Source organism: Sander lucioperca, chromosome 1 (assembly GCF_008315115.2).
Source record: "Sander lucioperca isolate FBNREF2018 chromosome 1, SLUC_FBN_1.2, whole genome shotgun sequence".
Classification (NCBI taxonomy): Eukaryota; Metazoa; Chordata; class Actinopteri; order Perciformes; family Percidae; genus Sander; species Sander lucioperca.
Genome location: NC_050173.1, coordinates 15,980,235 through 16,003,836, shown reverse-complemented (window position 1 = coordinate 16,003,836; position 23,602 = coordinate 15,980,235). Strand labels below are relative to the sequence as shown.

The window sequence follows — 23,602 nt, the reverse complement described above, 5'->3', positions numbered from 1 at the left end:
TTCTCTCCATGATTTCCATAATAAATTAAACTAATTAAATCATCTTGTATTCAACTGAATTATATGCATTCTAACAGTTTCATTACATTCTCGTAACTCGTACATAGTGATACCAGGCTTCTATATAACTCTTGAGTTTTTCTCTCTCTGTAGGGTCCTCGTGGGGGTCGAGGAGCCAGAGGTCCAACAGGAAAACCTGGTCCCAAGGTACAACAGCTATGCTAATCACAACAAAACTCTTACACTGAATTTAGGCTTTTTTCCTGGGTAGCACTCCATCAAGCAGAAATAAAATCCAATAAAATCATGACAGATTGTGAACAATGCCTCCTTCTACTGCTCCCACCGAGCCCCATGCGTAGTGTAAAAATATACCTTTATATTAACTGATGATGATTTGTTGTTGTGTGTTGCAGGGCACAGCAGGCAACGACGGCCCTCCTGGCGGGCCTGGTGAGAGAGTAAGTCTATTATATTGTCTTAAACCATTCAGTGTCATCCACCTACAATATGATGATGATATTTAGACTTTAACATGTTATTGTAATTTTTAAGGCCTTAATGTGAATTGATTCTAATTGTTTAATCCAAGATATAGTCAGTATTGACCTTCAAATCTTGTGATCTGTTTATACCCTCCAGGGTTCGAAGCATAATCATGAGATAAGGATTTGAATAAATGAATCTAGTAGGGCATACTTTGTATGCTTTTTTTATTCCCACTAGGTGCTCACATGACAGTGTTTTACTTACTGAAACAATTTTCCTAGAAAGACAATAAGATCAGTAAGGGTTAACTGTAAATAATTAAGAAGTAATAGATTCAGAGTTATTCAAAATCAATGAAGCTTTTAATTTAATTAACTTTAATTTAATGCGTGTTTGTGTCTTCCATTAAGTGATTCTTTGTTCTATGAAGTCTTCCTTGCCCCAAAAGAAATGAATAGGTTTACTGGTTAGGGCTTAGGTGACACACTGTACACATAGTGCCATGTAGAGAAGTTGCTAGGAGCAGTTGGGGTTTTGCTTTAATGTTCCTGTTGCTACCTTCATCTAAGAGACAGCAGTATTTCAGTTTTTTATCCATTTCGTTGTAATAAAGTATATTTCTCATTTGCAATGTTTTAAACTGATGCTCCAGCAAAAAAAGTTAAGTTAGCTGTAGGTGGCTAACTCAGTGGCAAAGATAACAATCTCTGCAGTCGCTTCACAATAAAAACCTTCCAGCAGTGCCACCTTATTAAATACCTTTTATTAGATTTTGATAGATTTCCTGTGGTGTTTTAGTGCAATTTGATTTTGCTGTGTAACAAAGAAAATGTGAAACATTGATTGGAATCCAGTGAAATCCAAAGAAGGCACGGAATAAAAAAAAAAAAAAGCAGCTGCAGCAAGCGCTCAGTTGGCATTGACATTTTCCTAACACTACAGGAGAAGAAATAGAATTTATTACAACTCTGACAAAGCATGATGAGGGCAAGTTCATCAGAAAACAGAGCCTGCCCTCTGTTAGATGAAGGCAAAAACAAGAATGTAGGAGTGTAACCAAACTGAGTAAAGGCAGCTCTTGCTTTCCACATTTACTACACAGCTAAGTATAGTAACTTACTCATCATGACTTATTAAAATAGTCACATTTAGTATTTTCAAAGTCACACTGGATTGTGAATCATAAGCATTATTTAATAAAGTTTAAGCATCCTTGAAGTTTCCTTTTACAAATACTCAACTGTGAAGCTGTAGGTTAGTGCTTTGGTTGGTTACAATCAACTGCAATCAACTGGATTTTCGTATTGGATTTGCATATCAGGGTTTAAATGGACAAGTCAAATGACTCAATGTTCTCTACTGTATGTTGAGTATGCATGTGGCTAAAATGGCTGCCCTCAGTCCCACAGAGTGCAGTTTCACAGAACACTGTTGAAGCAGATGTTAATAGGCAGCTTTTGACTTTCAAAATACATGGTTCTATGTTGGTGGACTCTATTCTGAGAGATTCAAAGTTGTGAAATTCCAGCTGGGCAAACTATGTCGTAAACTCTGTCTGTACTGCTTAAGAGTTCTGCAGTTCATGTTTCTTCAAATTAAAATTATTTAAAAAAAATCTTTAATCAGTCCCAAAACAGCACATGTGAGTTAAAGTAAACTCAAACCAAATGGATGAATATGATTTAAAGATAAAATTAAATTACCAAGTCAGCTTTGAGTCATGTTTATATTAGAATGCAATGGATTTAATCAATTTGCACTGAATATTTATATGTCAATTATATTTATTGTCCCTAAATCCCAAGCCCTTATATTACCTCAACAACTTACTGTAAAGTAGCTTTCTGTGATACCACACAAACTGTAAAAGATTATAATGAAGCTGAATACAACTGTGATAGCTAAAGGTTTTGTGAACAGTTTAAAGTTTGAATGATTTCTGTAGGTGAAAGTATGTTAAGAGGAGTAGCATTTCAAACGGGAAGAAGCCTGAAGAGGATTTGAAGATTGCGCCATTGCCTTCAATGTAAAATAAAAAATGTAAAAAGCTTAATATTTTAAAAAGTTTAAATAGCAGAAAAAAGTTGAAGTCCCATCATGTGCTTAAAGAGCTGACTATTTTGATATTTTTTTGTAGCTGAAAGTATGCAGAAGTAAGAGGCGATCAAATAAAGTTGAAGAATAAAGAATCGGATAACAATACTGTGAATGCTGCTGAATCAGCATTCACACAATTAAATATGAATTAAACATCCAATTGGCTGTCTCAAAACTCATGTCACAACAAGTTTTGTTAGCTGATCAACATACTTCACTTTGTACAGGGAAACAATATGTCAGGATGCAATATGATAATTCTGGGTCATCTAATGGCTTCAGCTAAAGCCTTTAGTGGAATACAAACAGCCATTTAAATAAATAAAATGATTATTACCTTTCCTCTGCAGTATCACAGTTTGACATTTGACTGGGAGGTGACCTTATTTTACTAAGCAGTTTCTCACTCAGAATCTTTTTAAATATTCCACCCCAGAAATGCTCCTTTTATCATATATCATGTAAATCACAACTCATGCATTGCATTACATTCTAAGATTAAGCCTAGTTGGACCATTAATAAAATCATCTCTGCATCTCTAATTGATCTGACTTTTTGTTTGTCTACTGCAGGGGCCTCAAGGACCTCAGGGACCAGTGGGCTTCTCTGGACCAAAGGGCCCCCCTGTAAGTATTTATCCTTCCTGAACACTGCAGGGTTGTGCGACGGTGGGAGTGTCACTTAAATGGCCCATTTGTGTGACGTCCTGTTGTGTTATTTAATTCAATTCAATTCAATTCAATTTTATTTATAGTATCAAATCATAACAAGCGTTATCTCGAGACACTTTACAGATAGAGTAGGTCTAGACCAAACTCTGTAGTTTACGAAGCCCCAACTATTACAGTGGTTGCCTCAAGAGCAAGCATTAGCAGTAGCTATTGCGACAGTGGCAAGGAAAAACTCCCTTTTTTGTTAGGAAGAAACCTCGGACAGACCCAGACTCTTGGTAGGCGGTGTCTGACGGCACCAGTTGGGGGAGTGGTGAATGGTGGCAATAATAGTCATAATAAAGATAGTGAAACAGTGATCACAATGGTAGTCGTAGTAGTTCATGTCATAGTAGGGTACAGCAGGGCGTTACGGGGTGTAGTGTGGCACAGCAGCCTGGGTGGACGCGGTTGGACGCGGCAGGACGCAGTCGGACACTGCGGGGAATCGCAGAGCGTAGCAGGGTGTAGTAAGTTAGCTAGGTTAGTAACAGGCATTTCTGGGACTAAGATGCACACAAAAGGAGACAAGTGAAAAGAGAGAAGAGGGAGCAGCTCATTGTGTCCTTGGAAGGAGCTTCCGACAGCAGTCTAGAGTTATAATAGCATAACTAAGAGAGGCAGGCTAAAGTTTAACAACCCAGTGTAGCACAAGTAGACTTTATATTTCACAATTATTGTTTTCCGATCGGTTTTTACCCTCATAGTTTTAAAACTTTCTTGTGGCAGCGATAGAGACAGGGATGTTTACCGTTTACTGTCCGGGAGTCTCACACCACCTCAAAACGGACTGCAAGTTGGCCAGTGCAGGATGAGGTTGGGTTGCATTTCTCCAAAAGTTGAGTCGGTCTCAACTTTTCGCTGCAGGCCGCCGCATTATTTTCCGGCTCTAAACGCACTACCACTATTCAAAATGAATGGGAAGACCTGAGTTTTTGCCAGACCGCCTGAGTACCGCCACACGCTAAAGGTGTATGGTTTTCCGCTAGTTCCTGATGTTCAGTGTCGACTCATACTTACTTTCCTCTTCCTACTGTCTCAGTGGCAAATTAGCCCACTTTGCAAACATTATAAGTCAGAATTGATTCGATTTGAGGAGTTCATGGAGTGCAGTAATACATAGCAATATCCCTAATTCTGTGCAGGGATCATTAGTCTAACTTTTACTGAAGCAGAACCCATTTTCTCACTCCTCAGTCTAGGCAGCAGACAAGTGATAATTTTCACCTATCGATTCAGGACCTGTTATTTTTTCATTCGTGTTCCAGTAGTCTAAGACTTTGCCACTCTGGAAGTTATGACTGTACTGTATATTGTGGCCACAAAGCATTTGCACAATACTGCAATAATAAAATCTTATTACTTAGAAAAATAAACTTTTATTCCAGCAATAGGGCCAATTCCATAGTGCCATTATCCAGAGTCAAGTTCCTTGTTTGTATACACACTTACTTGGCCAATAAAAATGATTCTGAATGTACTTGGTTATCTGCTATGTGTGAATCTTGCTTTCTACCTAACAGGGACCAGCTGGAAAGGACGGGCTGCCCGGGCACCCTGGTCAGCGTGGTGAGACGGTGAGTCCTGAAGATGCAATATCTTATTTGAGCTTTCAGTCACCTGTGTGGCTCCGGTTAGGCTCGGCTTCTAACTTTCTGCTGAGTGTAGGAATAGAAGACACATTGAGCTGGAAACTCAATAAAACATAATTTCTCACACTTGGACAGTACGATACAACACAAGAGTGTGACACCTTATACCTTTTTCAGAAATGTTTAATCAGGAATCTCCTCTCAGTGCTCATCCTAATCTTGTTTTAATCCTGCAAAAATGAGTTTTGTTGTGTTAATGGCTGGTACTCTGTTACTCACTGCCATGTAGGTTAAAGTTGCCAACGAGACCTTTTTAGCTCGCATTCTTCAAATTGCCTTTCGATTGCAGGACAGATCTGATCCTCCCAATCAGTGAGCTGCACTTCAATTGAATCTCCCCATTCTTCCTCCTCCACTTCTTATCTCTATTGCTATTTTATGCAGGGGATTACAATCAGTGAGACAACATCTCAGTGGGATGCCAAAGGGGCAGACATCTTAAAGCAACATTTTAAAGACAAAGCCCTTGTGAACATTGTCTATCTGCTTGTCTAGTCTTAATTCACACACACACACACACACACACACACACACACACACACACACACACACTGCATTCTGACTGAGAAAATCCAGATGGCTCAGACTCCTATCTCATAGAGATGGACACCAGGGAGCTGGGGAAGCATACTTTTCTGATGCACCTTCTATCTTGTTATAAGTTTACAAATATGCACCTGAAGGATGCTGAACTTGGATTGTCCAGTTGTAACAAGGTGTCCTTGTGTAGCATTGCCTGCTCTAAAATAATTATATTTATAATAAGACTGTAACTGAGGTATAACAAAAGCAGCAGACATAACATGTGTTGCAGCAGCATGGAACAGTGGTTCGCATATTTATTTTCAGATGTGCAGTTATGAGCTTAATGAGGAATGGCTGTACTAAATCTGTACTGACGATGCATTGATGCATAGATGGCTTATCCCATCGGACATAAGATTTAACTGACAATAAACACAAACAAGGCAAAGTTTGACTTGATCACATCTCGTTGCAATCCCCTGCCCTCTATTCGATTCCTCCGTACTTGGTATGCATCAGTGCACCTCAGTTTGACGAGGCTCAGAAGGCAATAAATTCTACTAAAAGCTTGACAGATCATCGCCTCTATCATTAAAGCTTTCCCTTTTGCCTGCTTCTTTCCTATAGAAAACATTACACATGAGTGCTTCTCTGCCTTTGCTTCTATTCAAGCGATGGCAATAGAGTCTTCATTAAGGTGTTTATGGCCATAGATTTATGGACAGATGAACATGCTCCACAAGCATCTCATATGAGAATAGATCACCGCAGTAAAGATCCTCAGGCACCCATTCCCATAAGTTGCATTTGAGGAAGTGCAAATAAAGATTTGAGTCTGGGCCGATGCTGTAACAGCATGGCCTGAGGGTTTCCATTGAATAATACATCACCATACATCACAACACAGTGATCAATAGGCCTGGAGTCATAAGTCAGGCAGAATCGGCGTTATAAAAGCTAAGTTTTGAAAACTTTGTTTGGTTGTAGGATAAAAAGCAGCAGAGCTGACTTTTAAGCATCACACTGGGTTAATATTTGGGGAATATTGAGTACTTCGAAGAGGACTCAAGCCAATGCAGATCGGATTGTTCCTCTCCTGGAAGACAGAAGTTCATCTGACCTGTGCTGCAGTGTTGGAGTCGATGCTTGAGATGTTGAACTTCTATCTCTTTTGGCTTGTCCTGTCCTGCTGTTTGAATCTGCTTAAGCATATCCATAGGGAATACAGCAATGCAAATCAACCATGTGCTGTGAATGTAAACTTGTGCAACAAACAAAATGCATAGCACAGTTGTGCAGGCTGTTGTGCAGGCAACAGCAAAATTGAGCAATGGCAAATGTATATACAGTAGCTTCATCGGGAAAAGTAGATTTCTTTCTTACATATAGATTAACATAAATGTGTAAATTTAAAGCTGCATGCTGTTGTTGACAATCATGAAGCAGGAAAACTCTGGCAGAATGATAATACCATCGGCTTATGTGGCTAATGTGATAGCTAGCAGATGCCTAATTACACTTTCAGCAGACTCAGAGCAACATTATTATCCCATTTGAGTCGGGTGTCTTGCTAACAGACTAAAGTAATCTCAATATTCACTTGTCTTAGCTCTGGTTTGGCTCATCATCTCTCTTAAAGGGGTTTTTGTTGTTAGATGCTCTATGTTATTACGTAACCACCTACTTATTCACTTTGGCTCTTTATTGGTAGGTGCTGCTCAGGTAGCGTACACTTAGTGTGACCTTCTTTAATGGAAACGACTGCTTGCAGTTTATTGTGAATTGTTTGAAACCCAACCACCAATTTCCTTATTTGCAAGCCAGAAAGTAAACAAATGACTCTGAAGTAGAAGGTAAAATGAGCTTAGAGTTTCAGAGTTGGGGTCCAAATTGTCAGTGGCACTATGGATGGCCATTACATAATATCACATAATAATCATATCATACATGATTGCTTAACGATAATTGAAAGCCTATCATCAAATCAGGTAGCTTCAAGTATTTTAATGCAACATTACATATTAATGACAAAACTATCAACAGTCGAAGAGTTTAATGCTTGCTGTTGCTTTTTCAGGCCCTTGTGGATTAGGTTTGATCAGATTTGATTGACAGTGACGTGGCAAACAACTCAATAATTGTCATCACATTTTGAACTAATATTGATAAACTCTTTATTGGTGTACGGACATTTCTGACATCGCCTTATTCAACTGATCCCCACCCACCTCAAACCAGTGAGAAAAGCAAGGACATAAACAGAAATCTCGTATTCTAAATTAACCAAAACTGTGTGTTTGTTTGTGTGTGTGTGTGTGTGTGTGTGTGTGTGTGTGTGTGTGTGTGTAGGAACCCAGCACTCTTGAGTGACTCATTGTTAGCCTATGGATATCCATATATCCCTTCTACCTGGTGTACTCCTTATAGAGTAATCTGCTTCCTGTCATTGTCAGTGACATGTCAGATGTCCTTCGTCTGCATTGTTGCCTGTCTGCTTCATAAATGTTGCACCGGCCAAACTCTGAGGTCACGTAGAACTTCATTTATGTGATTAAAAAAAGGTTGAAGAGATAGATACCATATTAATGGATCTGGCATTCTGATATTAGTATTACAATTTAAAATGTAAAGTTCATTATAATGTTTTCCCAAAATACTTGGGTCTAAGGTAAAGCACTTAAGTTAGACATCCTATTCTACCGTAGGGATAAGGGAAATGCACTATTCAAAAACAGGTGCTGCAAATACATCACCGTGATCATGAACAACCTACCAGAGGGGAAATGTGTTGAAATTTACATTCACATGTAAACATGTATTGCTCCTGTCAGTTTTTCCCGGCATATGTTCATAGTAATGGATCCAGTATGCAAATGATCCATTAGAGTAAAATATTGCACTATTGTCTCTGGTCGGGTACAATACATATACTTCATGAATGGGCGTCCTGATAGCCAGAGACATTGGTTGCATGTCATCTCCCGCTCTCTGTTTCCTGTTTGTGTCTACTGTTTACTGTCAGTTAAGGCTAAAAGCATCATGTAATCTTAATATCTACTTAATGAAGAGATCAATGTATACAATATACCTGAAGACTTGAATATATGAAAAGACTACATTTGCCTACAGTTATTTACTAGCCAGCATTGTGATGTAATATAATCCGCCAAGGTAATACCAAGCCAAAACCTAAATCCCTGCTTATCAACTGAAACAAATTCAAGTGGAATCCCTTTGGTTTCTTTAGTTGTGTTTTTAATAGATAAGCTATCTTTCCAGTGTTATCATAAACCATATAAATAAGGCTTTGTAATATTTTCTTCAGGGTTTCCAAGGAAAAACTGGCCCACCAGGCCCAGGAGGTGTTGTCGGGCCCCAGGTAAGAGAAATGTATTATTTGAAGAATAATTTTAGTATTAAAGATTACATTTTTGAATGTGACATCTTGAAGTCATTGTAATTCCCATACACAAATGAGTATTGTTTGAAAGAAAAAAAAGCAACTGTAACACCTATTCAAGGCAATTTAAAATGAAAATATATGTAAGCAAGCACTGTGTTGTGGATCACCATCACCATCACCATCCCTGAATTTGTTCACAACAGCTCTCATTTTGGAAGTAAATTGCCATATTGTATCATTGCTATTTTGAACTGAAAATAATAATAATAATAATAATAATAATAATAATAATAATAATAATAATAATAATAATAATAATAATAACAACAACAACTGTGGGATGGCATCTTAGGGACCAACTGGAGAGACTGGCCCTGTTGGTGAGAGAGGCCACCCTGGACCCCCTGGCCCACCGGGAGAACAGGGTCTTCCAGGTGCTGCTGGCAAGGAGGGAGCTAAGGTATGTGTCCAGTATACTGTACTTAAGGGGAGAGAAATATTCTTCCATATTGTTCCTCTCAAATAAATGCTCATTTGTTTTTCCATAGTAGCATAACATGCTAGAAATGGCCCCATTGCCCCCCCTTTTCTTCTATGGTGGGTAACAGATATCCATAGACATTTGTTTAAAAGTGTGGGTTTCGATTTTCTTATGGGCTGTTTTAGATTTGTGTTAATTATGCCGAAGAGAGGAAGCCAGGGAGGTTGATAGAGAGATCTGCACTATAGATGTGGGCTGCAAATTGAACTTAGGCAGTTGCAATGATCGTACATGATTTGATTTTGCAGATTGAGCCAGCTGCATTCACAAGCAGTTATATTTCTGGAGGGCATGCAAAGCTCAATAGACTGCTGGATTGCTTTAATAAAATTGTGAGAAAGCAGAAATAAATCCATAGCAATAAATTTCCCCAGAAACACACCCCAGCAAACACCAACATCTCACCATTACTCTCTGTGCTATACTAGACTCTGCCAAGAGACTTCTGGAGATACAGTAGCTGAGATTTTGGGCTACATTCCCTCCCTGGCCTGCAATTGAGTGCTCATTAGGAGCAGACAGAAGCCATTTTGTAGAAGTATGGGGTGCTCCAAACCAAACCCCTGACTCCCAGGACCACTCAGCATCCCCTGCACACCATCCCCTCCCTCAAACACCCATGTCTTCTGCTTTCATTTTCTTCCTGTCTTCGCCAAGCATACAGTTTATTCAAGTCCGCCGGCTAACTCCAAACCCTCTGCCATTCACAGCCCCACTTTCCTCCCCACTCCACTCAGGCCTGTGCATCTGTATGCCAGGGACACTTTGTGGAGGTCTTGGCAGCAGAGCCCAAATCCTCTTATACCTCTCAAGCCCACTCTTCTGTGCCTCCATGTTTGCAGATAAAGTCAGCCTGCCATTACAAAAGAAAAGTGAACAAAGCCACAAGTAACTTTTTCTGGAGTCAAATGTCATTGTTTTAGATATGTGGTTTACAAAATCAAACAGAAGTAAACAAGATTGCCCTGCAGTTATTTACACAAACTCTAAAAGTGAGTTCATGCAAGTGAGCATGCAAACATTTGCAGAAGCTGAACACATTTTTTCTTTCACATTCTTGTCCTTACTTGCAAGCACTCTGTCATTTCTGTCATTTCACTCTGTCACATTTCAGTCAACAAAGTTCTGTCTATATGTAATTGGTGGTATGTGGAGTTCCCCCTGATTTTTTTTTTACTTTTGATTTGAGTTGTTTAGCCTCTAAGAAGCACACATTGATTTTTTATTTTGTATATATACAGTACATATATGAGACTTATGTATTAACTGTGTGGTGCCCTAGTTAATGATTCTAAATGAAAAAAATACATACTTCAAACTAATTGTGGCTAATGGCCCATTAGGGTGACTGCAAGCTGCAAAACAAATATACCTCTGTTCCTGGGAATGTACAAAGCCATTAGAAAATACTATATTTACTTGTCATATGCTTTTCAATAAATATGGACTTTTTTAGAACTCTATTGCTCAGCTGCAAGCTGTAAAGTTAAATAATTTTTATTAATTCATAAATGCAGAAACATACTTGCAAGCACAGGGCTCAGAGGAGGAGGATGTTTCTGTTAGGAGGATGGACATTTCTTAAGTTCAGATTTTCAAGGTTCTGTCCGAGTCACAGAGCAGTTCTCAAATATAAGATTTAGCTTGTCATGTGCATTGCATCTCCAAACCGATATAGACACAATGCAAACACCAATTTAAAACTTCACAGGCAATAAAGTTGCATTAGAAGTTGTGTATGTGGATAAATACATTTTAAATAAAATAATAAGAAAGTCATTTAAAATAGTAAAGTTCCAAACTCTCAGACAGAGTCCCTATTGCTGCTACAGCAATGACGGAAGACTAAAGGCTCTTTCAGACTGACACAGTATGACGTGAGGGGCTCAACTGAAACTTACATTTATTCTGTACTTTTCTATATAAAGTAATTCAGTGTAATTTTAACAGCGACATACATGGAACAACTATTGCAGTCTTGATCCACTGTCAATGTTTCCCAGTGATTCATCTGTGACAGCAGTCAGATATGAAAGGGTCAAAGGTTAAACACTTGTTCAGTAAAGCTCATCATACACCAGTTTCCTGTATAAAAATGGTATAGCGCTGATTGTCATGTGGACACTTAAGCTGTGTACCGACCTGCCTAATGAACCCGGCTATGATTTTGATTTAAAAATCCTACTTTTATTTTGGTAGTCTGGCATTATCTACGATCATTGTCTGAAAAGGCTCAGTTGGCATTTTGCTTGGATGGGCATCATTTCAGGTCGGTAGCACAATAGAGGACAGTTCTCTGCTTCACCCAGACATCCGTCTTCAATACATAAGCCCTTTTGTATTTATGTTTATGTTTTGTATTTATTAACCATGCTGTATTGGTGCAACATTTATGAAGTGCACTAATTCTGACACAAACATGTGTTCTTGTGTGTGTATAGGGAGACCCTGGACCTCAGGGATCCTCTGGTAAAGACGGTCCCCCCGGCCTTCGAGGCTTCCCTGGAGAAAGAGGTCTACCTGGCGCCACGGTAAGAGCTACACTCCACCTGCACCTATTCATCATGACTTGCCTTTACATGTGTTTGCTGGTAGAAAGTGACAGAACATTGCTACATAACAAATGAACCAGCGTCAATCTACAGCCATTCACTTCATTAGAGACACCAGCCCTGGAATTCACTCCTCGCAATCAGTCCGGTGCAGAGGAAATCCAAAGCGACATCTTACAAATGAACAGGCGTGCCTCTGCATCGCTCCACCGCCACTGACACCACTGTTTTAACCGCCGTAAAGCATCATGGGCCTCTATTATAGAAGTAGGGAATTGTTGGTTAGGCAAACATTTGCAAAATCTTTCCCTGCTTTAACTCAAGGACTTTTTTTTTTATATTCCAGCGCCAGCATTTTTTGGGGGGCAGCAAAGTTATTTGTTTATCTCTTTTTGCATTATTTACTTAATAAATTATTAAGTGGGAAATGTTGGCAATTAGACTGCCGTGGCTAGGAATGGATATACTGTGGGGAGAGGAAGTAATGTGCTGCCTGCATTCTCAAGGTCAGTCAGACTCTGCAGGCCAGCAGCACCGCTGATTGTTTTCTGCCATTGTAATTTACTCCAGCACCCAGCCACAGCCAACAGAGACTCATTACCTACACTGCCATGTGCTCTTTTGTGGCCCACTAGGGAGCTACACACACACTTTTTGTGCATTGACAAACATACAAGAATGCACACGTGTACTTATGTTATGTATCCATATCCCCCCCCCCCACACTTTCTTGCTACAATATTCACAAGAGAACATTTATGAGGGAATGCTATCTTTTTTAGACGTGCCATAAATAACCTTACCTAGATACCTATTATGGATGTTGGATTTTTTTACACATACTGTATTTTTCATGCTTGTGCTCTGTCAGGATGAAGATGTTTATAGCAGTGATATTTCTCAGAATAGGGTTCTGAGGTAAATTGCACTCAAAGCACATTTCTAGTGGTGTCTAGCTGAAGTGACAAACCAGTAAACGAAGGTAGACAGTCCAGTCTGGATTGGCATCTGATGATGTTAAAAAATGCAGGGCTGTAGAGGAAATGCATAGGCTGATGTAAAGTTTTTTCTTCTTTTCCCCAGGGCCCAGCAGGTCTGAAGGGAGGAGAGGGGCCCCAGGGTCCACCTGGTCCTGTTGTAAGTATACTGTTCCTGAGATCAAAGTATTGTACCTTTCTTTCCTCTCTGTATTGAATTATTTTTTATATTAAATTTGTGTTATTGCTTAGCGTGAAGGGTGTTACAGTATATTTAATGTTTTAGTGAGGCATGCATATGCCAAGCACCCGATAGGGCAGTTAACATCATTTGGACAAAGCTTTAAAAGTGGCTTTAATTTACCACTTATGAGGCAAACTTATGAGAAAAAGTTACATTTATGTATTTGTTTGTTTGAAGTTTTATTGTCCCAGGACAGGTTTGCTGAGCAGTGTGTTCTCTTTTTAGCTGGGCAGTGCTGCACATTCATGAATTTATTAGACACACATTCTAGGAATGTCCTGTGTGTAAATCCACTGTAGCAGGTCGGTTAGGTGCCTTGCTCAAGTACATCACAACTGTAGCTACATTATATAAAGGAGAGCCTAGGTTTTCTCAAATACAGCAGGAATTACAAGTGCTGAAGGTAAATAAAAACTGTTGAACTGCAGCCACAGTGACATTAAGGCAGACATGAGAGAAAATCAAACAGTAAATTATTTCAGTTGCACAAAGTGACTAAGTACATGTGTAATACACAACTCATTAAGCCATCAGAGTCACGTAATCATTTTTAAAAACATTTATTTTATTAATTTTCCAATGAAAGCATCACCAAATTTCATCTCATCCCACTGCACACAGCGATTTGTCTTTAGAGCGATCATGAGTAGCTGGGTATCAAGACTGTTGCTCCATTGCCTCCTGGCACACAGAAACCGACCCAAACAAACATATACACACACACACACACACACACACACACACACAAATTACCACACAGCCAGGAGAGCATCCATATGGTGAGTCAGTGTCTAGTCTTTCCAACGTTGCTCCTACACATGCCTCATCAGTCCCAAAGGCTGCATCCTGGCACTTTATGCCTGCTGTGTTCATTCGTCTCAAATTGCCACAAAGGCTCTAGAGCTTCTTCACAAAATTCAGTGGTAAGGTTAGCACGACGTAAGAAGCTGCTGATGTTACAATAGTTATTTTCTTATTCCTAATCATGATCTGTTTTTTTCTTTTTAATTAGCACCCACTTATGTATTTGTATTAAAGCAATACAATCACAAAATACATAGCTGCTAAAAACACAAGACATTTTGAGCAAAAACGTGTGAAATAATTATCGAATAGGCTGTTATTATTGTCTCTTGATATTTGACATATGTACATTGTTGAAGTGGCGAATGTTATTGATTGCCGTATAAAGTCAGGTTTCCACATAATGTGATTATGTTGATTAAACATTTTTAGAATAATCTAGCAGCAATGTAGCCACAGTAATTACTGTACAGCCCTGGGAAACTACTACTACTACTCAAGGACACACATTTAACACACTAAAGTAACCTAACTTCAGTTACCTATTTGTACATTAATATGCATACACATTGTAGACTGTACTGTACACTGTTTAGAATTGAAGGTTAAGTGTTACTTACTTCACACTGTAGAGTAGAAAACAGTATTCCACCAGTATATAGTTTTGAGGGTTGTTTTTCATGTGCTCCAGGGTTTTTATTCTTAGATCATGGGACACTAAAACTTGTTTTAGGGATAGCAGTGCTGTAAAATAAATAAATAAAAAAGATCAATTAAATAAACTCAAACAATTTAGAATGTTTGCAAAGAAAATAAAAATGATATATTATCAATTTATATAAATGTGGTCAGAGAATAATCTCCATCATCTAAGAGGTGACAAAAACATGTCCATGATTTTACAAAACATAGAACAGTCTTAATTTGCAGTTTGGTTCCATATTGAGTTTTCTGGTAGGGCCATGTATTCCTAGGAACATATGGTTAATGTGAATGCAGGTACACATTGAGTTAATTCTTTATTATAACTTAAAAGCCACCTGCTGTGTGTGTAACTCCTGCTGCTTTGTCACTTTTCCTCCTAAAAGGGGTGTGTGTGTGTGTGTGTGTGTGTGTGTGTGTGTGTGTGTGTGTGTGTGTGTGTGTGTGTGTGTGTGTGTGTGTGTGTGTGTGTGTGTGTGTGTGTGTGTGTTGATCCATTAGCAGTGTGACTCAGATGGGTCTTGCTTTGTAGATGTCTTAATGGCAGTGGTTGTTGTTGAGCATGCTCAGGTTATATTTAGGTTCAAGCTACGTAACATGAACTATACAATGCTTGTCCTTCTTTCCACAACAAACATAACACAGTTTTGCCTCTAATTCTCATCATATCTATCTGTTTCTCACGCTCACAGGGTTCTCCTGGTGAAAGAGGTCCTGCTGGTTCAGCCGGTCCGATTGGCCTGTCTGGTAGACCTGGCCCTCAGGGTCCCCCTGGTCCTGCTGGAGAGAAGGGAGCACCTGTAAGAATATTTTTCTCTGCTACAGTACAGTGGCCGACACAAACATTTTTCTGTTACCTATATAGTTTTTTATTCTTTTCCTCCCTTTGACCTTCAATTCAGCTGTTTTTAGTTTTCAAAATCTAATTAAAAGGAATGTCTTTGCTCTTCTAGGGTGAGAAAGGACCTCAAGGTCCTGCTGGTCGTGATGGTGTCCAGGGTCCTGTTGGTCTGCCCGGGCCTGCAGGACCTCAGGGTCCACCTGGAGAGGATGGTGACAAGGTCAGTCAACCACACTCCCCACCACCCCAGTCACCACCTCTAATCCCGTCCTGTTGGCCCAGTTACAACTCCTTTTCCATTCCCGAACTGCGATATGTTGTGGGATTGAACCAGATTGCCAATTAATCTTCATCCCCATGTTTGCACTCAGGCCATCTGCACAGAAAATATGTCTCTCTCTTTCCCTCACTGTTGCCTATCCATCTTCATAACCAAATGCGCCAGTAAACACAATTAGAGGAGATGTAAAAGTGTAATACTGTTGCTTGTTTTATCTTCTGCAATCATTATGTCCCTTAAGGTTACTATCAGGCATTGTATTGAGCTGCCAAACTTATGTCACTGCAGAGGTTTACAATGCAACAAAGTCGACAGTAGAAAACTTACATCTCCATATTTGTGCATCCATACAGTTATAGCTGCAGATAATGTCTGTTTGTGTTCAGTCGAGGGTTTTCAATGATCTTTTCATAAGCGGTTGACATTTCGAGAAGAAGCGAGGCTGAGACAGTTGATTGTTTGTGCGTGTGTGTTTCTCTTTCCCAGGGAGAGGTTGGAGAGCCCGGTCAGAAGGGAAGCAAAGCCGACAAGGGAGAACAGGTGTGTTACAGGAATCAGAGTCCATTCATTTCTTACTTGCACACACATTTACACGAGTTGGGAAGGAGTCCCTACTTACAGAACTACACACTAACACCATTATCACAATGAGTGTTTTTTTTTTATTTACAAATCACAAAGTGATACATCAGTGCTTTTACATTTTGTTTTCAGGGTCCTCCTGGCCCAGCTGGTCTCCAAGGTCCCATAGGTGCCCCAGGTCCTGCTGTAAGTACAACTGTCCTAAAAAACTGATGAAACTGATGTAATGGACCATGTGTGTGATGTCTAAAGAAGACTGTAAAACGCTTAATATTCAACTAGCCAGAGGATTCTTCCTGATAAAGACACTAGGTGTTTAAAATCATCAAGTTGAAAAGCTTTTTCAGAATCAGCTTTAATGGCCAAGTACGTTTAAACACATACATGGCATTTTACTCTTTGTTGCTCTCAAAGTACATACATGGAAATAGACATACGGCTAAAATCAAGGACAACAAAGCTGAACAAGGTAAATATAAGCACGACACCAAGGCCGCCGTACACAGCACCATCTTGAGATTGGATTTTTTTCTTTCTGCCTTTAATTGGACCCTCTTCTGTGTAATATTATTAAATAATACACACATACGAGTGAATGATCATAGATTAGATTAGATTAGATTCAACTTTACCATACCATTGTATGCAACACCATCTTTGCCAACAATGCCTTACGAGCTTGTCAAAGAATAAACATAGTCTTAAACAACAGATGAACATGCATTAAATGTTAAAGTTGAGAGGAAATGTCACAGTGAAAGTGGGTGTGTTTTTCAGGGAGCTGATGGAGAGTCTGGTCCCAGAGGTCAGCAGGGTATGTTTGGACAGAAGGGAGATGAAGGTTCCAGAGGTTTCCCTGGACCCCCTGGTCCCATCGGTCTGCAGGTTAGTACCAGTCACACTTGTACACGTGCAAACACATTCTACAAATACATATAGTCATTAAGGTAATCCTACACAATGAGCCATAGGGTGCCGTCATTTTACAGTAATCTAGTGTGTCACGTAAACAGCTGTCTAGGATAACTCTCACTATTGCAAGTTAGCATTTTACATAGCAAGCTATGATTACAAACGGTAAGAGTCATTATAGAGGTAATACTTTGTACATGCATTTCTTTTGCATGCATTTTTGTCAATGCTATGGTTACATTGAGGCCCTTGCTCAATGAACATTGTGTAAATAATGAATTTACTGTAGCAATTTGAACATTTTCAGGTAAGCATTAAATGCATATTACGCTAAGACAGACTTATGTACAGCCAGGCAGCGCCGTTTATATTTGCAAAAATGAATGACAAATGAAAACCAGAACAAAGGCCAATCCTGCCTCCAAAACCTCGTCCCCCCAGACTCAGCTCTGTACTGTTCCACACACTGCAAAAAACAGTCGTCTTCATAAAGCTTTCAGTACCATATTCAGTTTTTAAAAGGGCTGTACTCGAAATACTGGGAAAAAAAATGCGGGCTGCCTCCAGATGCCTCTCACAGACCGAAATATGTGAAATATCAATTTTTTCACATGCACTAACATGCACGTGCGGCCGGACCGACTATCAAAACAAAGAACAGAGAAGCTTAGATTACATAAAACAAGACCGAAGGAGACCATGAGATTTGATAATGGATATTGCATTTTCTTGTGAAGAGATTGAAATTGAAAATTGAAATTGGCCAACCTTTTTTTTTTATACATTTAGTTTGTACTTGTCATAATTAGTACAACTTATTGTATATCAGTAGTACAGTATATGACAACATCAAAACAGCCACCTTGATTATTTTCCATATAAAGACACACAAAGGTGGTGGAGAGGTACACATTGGGCCGGGTGGACGTCCTACTGCTGTGACTCAGACCTGTTTCCACTGTACCTCAACTGGTTCACTTGTTAGATGAGAGCATTTCTTCATCTGTGGTCTCTAGCTGTCACAATGGATGAGGAGAAACTCACAATTGTGGTATGAAAATATCCAGTCCTTTATGAGCCACAGCCCTGGCTTCATAAAGATAATGTTAAAGAAAAGCCATTTCCTGTTTAGCCATGTGTGGCCGGAGAGATTGGCTCCTCAGGTGAGGAATCACCTGAAATAGCACAGAGCAGAACCCTGATTGCAGGCCATCACTTCATATTCATTTTATATGTTTTATATTGTGGGTCATATTCGACATGCCATGCTTTAGGTTTGTGCTATGGGGGACACAGAACATGTGTCATAAGAGTCTTGTGGAATCTTTTTTTAAGTAACAGACGGGCTGGTTTGAGTATTTTCCAGTCTGCTCAGTTACTGGGATTTTCATGCACAACCATTTCTAGGGTTTACAAAGAATGGTCTGAAAAAGGAAAAACATCCAGTATGCGGCAGTCCTGTGGGCGAAAACGCCTTGTTGATGCTAGAGGTCAGAGGAGAATGGGCCGACTAATTCCAGCTGATAGAAGATCAACTTTGACTCAAATAACCACTCGTTACAACCGAGGTATGCAGCCAAGCATTTGTGAAGCCACAACACACACAACGTTGAGGCGGATGGGCTACACCAGCAGAAGACCCCACCGGGTACCACTCATCTCCACTAAAAATAGGAAAATGAGGCTACAATTTGCACAAGCTCACCAAAATTGGACCTTTCAAGACTGGAAAAATGTTGCCTGGTCTGATGAGTCTCGATTTCTGTTGAGACATTCAGATGGTAGAGTCAGAATTTGGCGTAAACAGAATGAGAACATGGATCCGTCATGCCTTGTTACCACTGGGCAGGCTGGTGGTGGTGGTGTAATGGTGTGGGGGATGTTTTCTTGGCACACTTTAGGCCCCTTAGTACCAATTGGGCATCGTTTAAATGCCACAGCCTACCTGAGCATTGTTTCTGACCATGTCCATCCCTTTATGACCACCATGTACCCATCCTCTGATGGCTACTTCCAGCAGGATAATGCACCATGTCACAAAGCTCAAATCATTTCAAATTGGTTTCTTGAACATGACAATGAGTTCACCGTACTAAAATGGCCCCCACAGTCACCAGATATCAACCCAATAGAACATCTTTGGGATGTGGTGGAACGGGAGCTTCGTGCCCTTGATGTGCATCCCACAAGTCTCCATCAACTGCAAGATGCTATCCTATCAATATGGGCCAACATTTCTAGAGAATGCTTCCAGCACCTTGTTGAATCAATGCCACAAAGAATTAAGGCAGTTCTGAAGGCGAAAGGGGGTCAAACACGCTATTAGTAGGGTGTTCCTAATAATCTTCAAGGTGAGTGTACATATGAATCAGGATCGCTCAAATTAGCTATCTATCTATTAGGTGGGGCTGCCACACTGTGACATTCATCCCACACCATGCTACAGTGCAAACAAAGGCACACACGCACACGCACACGCACACACACACACACACACACACACACACACACACACACCCAGACACCTATGCTTTAATTGGATCTGTGGTGTATAATGTATGGTGACCGAGCTTTGACCTGCAATGATTACACCTCTCACCTTCATTCACTGGCAACATCCATCCTCCATCGCCACTTTAGAAAAAGGCATTATCATCAGTGCTACAATTTGCTTTTTGATATGCAACATTTTATTTTATTCATAGGTATGTGGTAAAGTAGACTCCACCCATCCAAGGACATCATTTAAGCCAGATGGGAAACATTAGAATCAGAATCTGATTTATTTCCAAGCAAGTTTGCACGTAAAAGGAATTTGCCTTGGTGTATTAGGTGCATACAGTAAACAATAAACATATTAAAAATTGAAAACACAATAAAGCAAAGTACTGCTACTGTCAAAAACATAAATACAGAGTAGATATATTACAATAAAAAGTATGTAAAAAGACACTGTAACAAATATGTGCAATATAACTGTTTTAGAGTAATATTATCAGCTGTATACAAAAAAATGCACACATAATCTACACAACAACTAGGCTTAATGATGTTTTGCATCACCATGATAGTAACGTAACGAGATAGGACGTTCTCCTCCGTAGTAGCCTATTTGTTAGTAATGATCTGTTTTATTAGTAATCAACTCCTTAGGCTAAACGTGTTAAGAGTTTACTGCAGAGATTGGGGCCATTGTCTTGATGAAATTACGTAGACTACTGCTCATTGTTCCAATGTACTATCCTATCTCTGCAGGATTGTATTCAATGGACTTTTAATTGGGAGTAATTTACTTCCCATCGTGATTCCAATAATTGCGTGGACTGACCTGCTCCGATAGTTCCTCATCGAGCCCATTTACCATGCTGCATAATTAGAAGCACCGCTAATGATCTCCGACTAGAGGAGACCTTTACACAGATGAGATTTCTCAGCACGGCAGGGATCAACATGCAGCAACACACACTTTTTAGCACCCATGGAAAATACTTGGAAACAGGGGCATGAACACACATAAGCTCAGATGTAGAGCAATACACATATACACAAACAGTCAGCAAAGAGTCAGCTTATGGTGTAAGCAGATGTAGAGGAATGCATTCTTTGATCTCCCTTGCAACCTTACCCTGATGACAAACTGCCTCTGAATTAAGAACACACACACACACACACACACACACACACACACACACACACACACACACACACACACACACACACACATAAGGGTACAGCAATTTAATCACAGCAATTACCGTTAGAAATGTCAGGGATCAAACACACATGTGAGGTCTTGACCACGCTGCTCATTTAACATGCATGAGTGAGCCGGATCTATGTCTGTACCTTTGAGTGAAGATGAAACTGTCACTGACTACAAATGGGAAAGCAAAAGAGTGCGCTGGCGCCAGGGTTGCCTTGGCGGAGCGGACGTCATGCTGACTGCCAAGTGAATACTGTGGTGCATACATTCAAAGTTGTATGTGGAAGTGGGAGAAGTCATTGTTCCTGCTGAACTGCACAATCTGGCACAGTTTAATGCTCTTATAGTGTAATTGGTACCACGTGTTGTCCAAAACAGTTTATTAAATGGAACTTTGTGACTGGCATCAGTTTATTTAGTAAAAATCACATGTATATGGTGGATAGAAAGCATTTAGTCATTGTTCTCGCAGTAACACAACTTCCTGAAGGCAACATGACTGAGGAGAGTCTTCTGCCTTCTTTGTTAGGCTGTCACTCATAATTCCACGCCCCTCTGAGTTGAAGCCACGCCCCCTATGCAAAATCAGGGCCAAAAGTCTGAAACTGAAAAAAACAGATCTGAAACTGAAAAACAGATCTGAAACTGAAAAAAAAGATTTGAAGCTGTAAAAAAAAAAAGTTTTGAATCTGAAAACATGAAATGTGGAACTGAAAACAAATACAAAAGTAAAAAATGAAAATTAATAATTTATTCAAAATAATTCCAAAATCTAATCTAAATTTTATTCAAACTGAAAGAAAAATTGGTACACTTGTTTTTAGTTTGAATACATGGTTTTATTTTTCAAGTTTTAAACCATTTTTTTTTAATATATTTAATATTTCAGTGCATCACCACAATGTATTCCAGCAGGCAAATCAAGTTTAAAAATGAAATATCAAGCAAGAACAGTTGTTGTAAACGCATTTATTCATCATTGTGAACACCATTGCTTATTCATGCAATGGCACCTTGTGCTTGTAACATGATTATTTTCTTTTCTGATAATATAATTCATTTTTGCTGTCCTCAGGGGCTTCCTGGACCTCCTGGTGAGAAGGGAGAGAATGGTGATGTTGGCCCCATGGTAAGAAACACATCTGCTTCTTGTACGCGCTCTTATAATAATAGTTTCATGCACTTTAACAACACTGTGTTTTGTCTTTTCTGCAGGGCCCTCCTGGTCCCCCTGGTCCCAGAGGTCCTCAGGGTCCTAGTGGAGCTGATGTACGTATAGTTAATGATAACAATGTGTTTTTCACCAAATTATACAAACTGCATATTTTAAAAAGGACCTGTTCCAAGTAAGACTGCGACATTAAGTTACCTACATCTTTATTGGCCTTACCTCACCTGACTTACATTGCAATGCCTGGATATCATCAAGAGTCCTCTCCTAAGGTTGATGAATGATGACTCATCTCTTCCTTTATTTCCTGCTGCAGGGTCCACAAGGCCCTCCAGGTGGTGTGGGCCCCATGGGATCCGTGGGTGAGAAGGTAAGACTCACAACTTGGCACCCCAGGCTGTTCTGCCTGCCCACCATGATGTTGGGCACTAGGACTTAAATACTGCTGGCCCACCCCTTCCAGACCGTCCAGCTGTCCCCTTTGTTACCACCTTCAGTCTGTTCATTTTGTTTGCCCAGGCCTTTTGTCTGAGTTAGTGCCTTGACACTATTAATGTCTCTTTTACAATGCTTCCAACAAGATTCGTCCCATTTTACTGCCATTTGGCAGACGGCTGCTCCATAAATGCTTAATGCTGTACCACTGCAGTTAAAATGACTCTGGAATTTGAAAAATGAAGTGCTACCAACTCTTTAAGGGGGCACTTGAAATACAGTAACCCTTGTATCTGCTACAGTTATAGACTTAAGTTAAGTTAAATCTCTGGCTTCTGCTCATACTGATAACATCATGAAGTGTTAGTACGTAAGTAACTGTTTGTGGTAGAGTAGGTGTGCCTTTTTTTAATCGCTGCATCTGAATTTGCAAGCTCTCCATGTGTGAGGGTGAAGGTTTATCCATCCAGACACTGACATTTCTCTAACCACAGGGTGAACAAGGTGAGGCCGGAAACCCAGGACCACCCGGAGAGGCTGGAACTGGGGTAAGTGAGCTCTGTTTTTGTTTTGCTAGTTTGTCAAACTGAATATGAGTTGCAGGTATGTCTTATGTTTGTATGTCTTTTAGTATGTATGTGCCACTTTGTGTGTGTTTCTGTGTACAGAGCATCATAACAATGATGAATATTTGTAGGGCTCTACTTGAAAACATTTTTTAGAATGTAGCTTCACCTCACTTTACATTACTTTAATGTACACACCACCAAGGTTTGTCAAAATTGTTTTTTTTTGCTACAGCAAGGTAGGTAACAGTATCAGTAACATCAGCAACTTATATTTGTAGGTTATTGCCAGGAAAACACTTGCTTAATGGATAGCTTTAGGCAAATATAGAGCAAAATCCAATCTAACAGGAAGTTCTTTTTTTCTGTGACAATGTGTATTCATTACACTGAAAGTAATTGCTCCTCACATTGA

At 39.7% G+C, this 23,602-nt stretch overlaps 1 protein-coding gene across 8 annotated transcripts in view; it reads left to right on the top strand.

Annotated features, from left to right (window-relative positions):
* The window catches only part of col11a1a (collagen, type XI, alpha 1a), an 87,384-nt gene that overhangs the window by 47,030 nt on the left and 16,752 nt on the right, over nt 1-23,602 (top strand). For all 8 annotated transcript variants that reach the window (XM_035999468.1, XM_035999472.1, XM_035999466.1 and 5 more), the window contains 17 exons: nt 154-207; nt 417-461; nt 3,160-3,213; nt 4,821-4,874; nt 8,800-8,853; nt 9,230-9,337; nt 11,860-11,949; nt 13,054-13,107; nt 15,390-15,497; nt 15,651-15,758; nt 16,305-16,358; nt 16,533-16,586; nt 17,178-17,285; nt 22,091-22,144; nt 22,231-22,284; nt 22,503-22,556; nt 23,116-23,169. In XM_035999468.1, the coding sequence (XP_035855361.1) occupies nt 154-207; nt 417-461; nt 3,160-3,213; nt 4,821-4,874; nt 8,800-8,853; nt 9,230-9,337; nt 11,860-11,949; nt 13,054-13,107; nt 15,390-15,497; nt 15,651-15,758; nt 16,305-16,358; nt 16,533-16,586; nt 17,178-17,285; nt 22,091-22,144; nt 22,231-22,284; nt 22,503-22,556; nt 23,116-23,169 (1,161 nt within the window). The remainder of the gene's footprint in view (nt 1-153; nt 208-416; nt 462-3,159; nt 3,214-4,820; nt 4,875-8,799; nt 8,854-9,229; nt 9,338-11,859; nt 11,950-13,053; nt 13,108-15,389; nt 15,498-15,650; nt 15,759-16,304; nt 16,359-16,532; nt 16,587-17,177; nt 17,286-22,090; nt 22,145-22,230; nt 22,285-22,502; nt 22,557-23,115; nt 23,170-23,602) is intronic.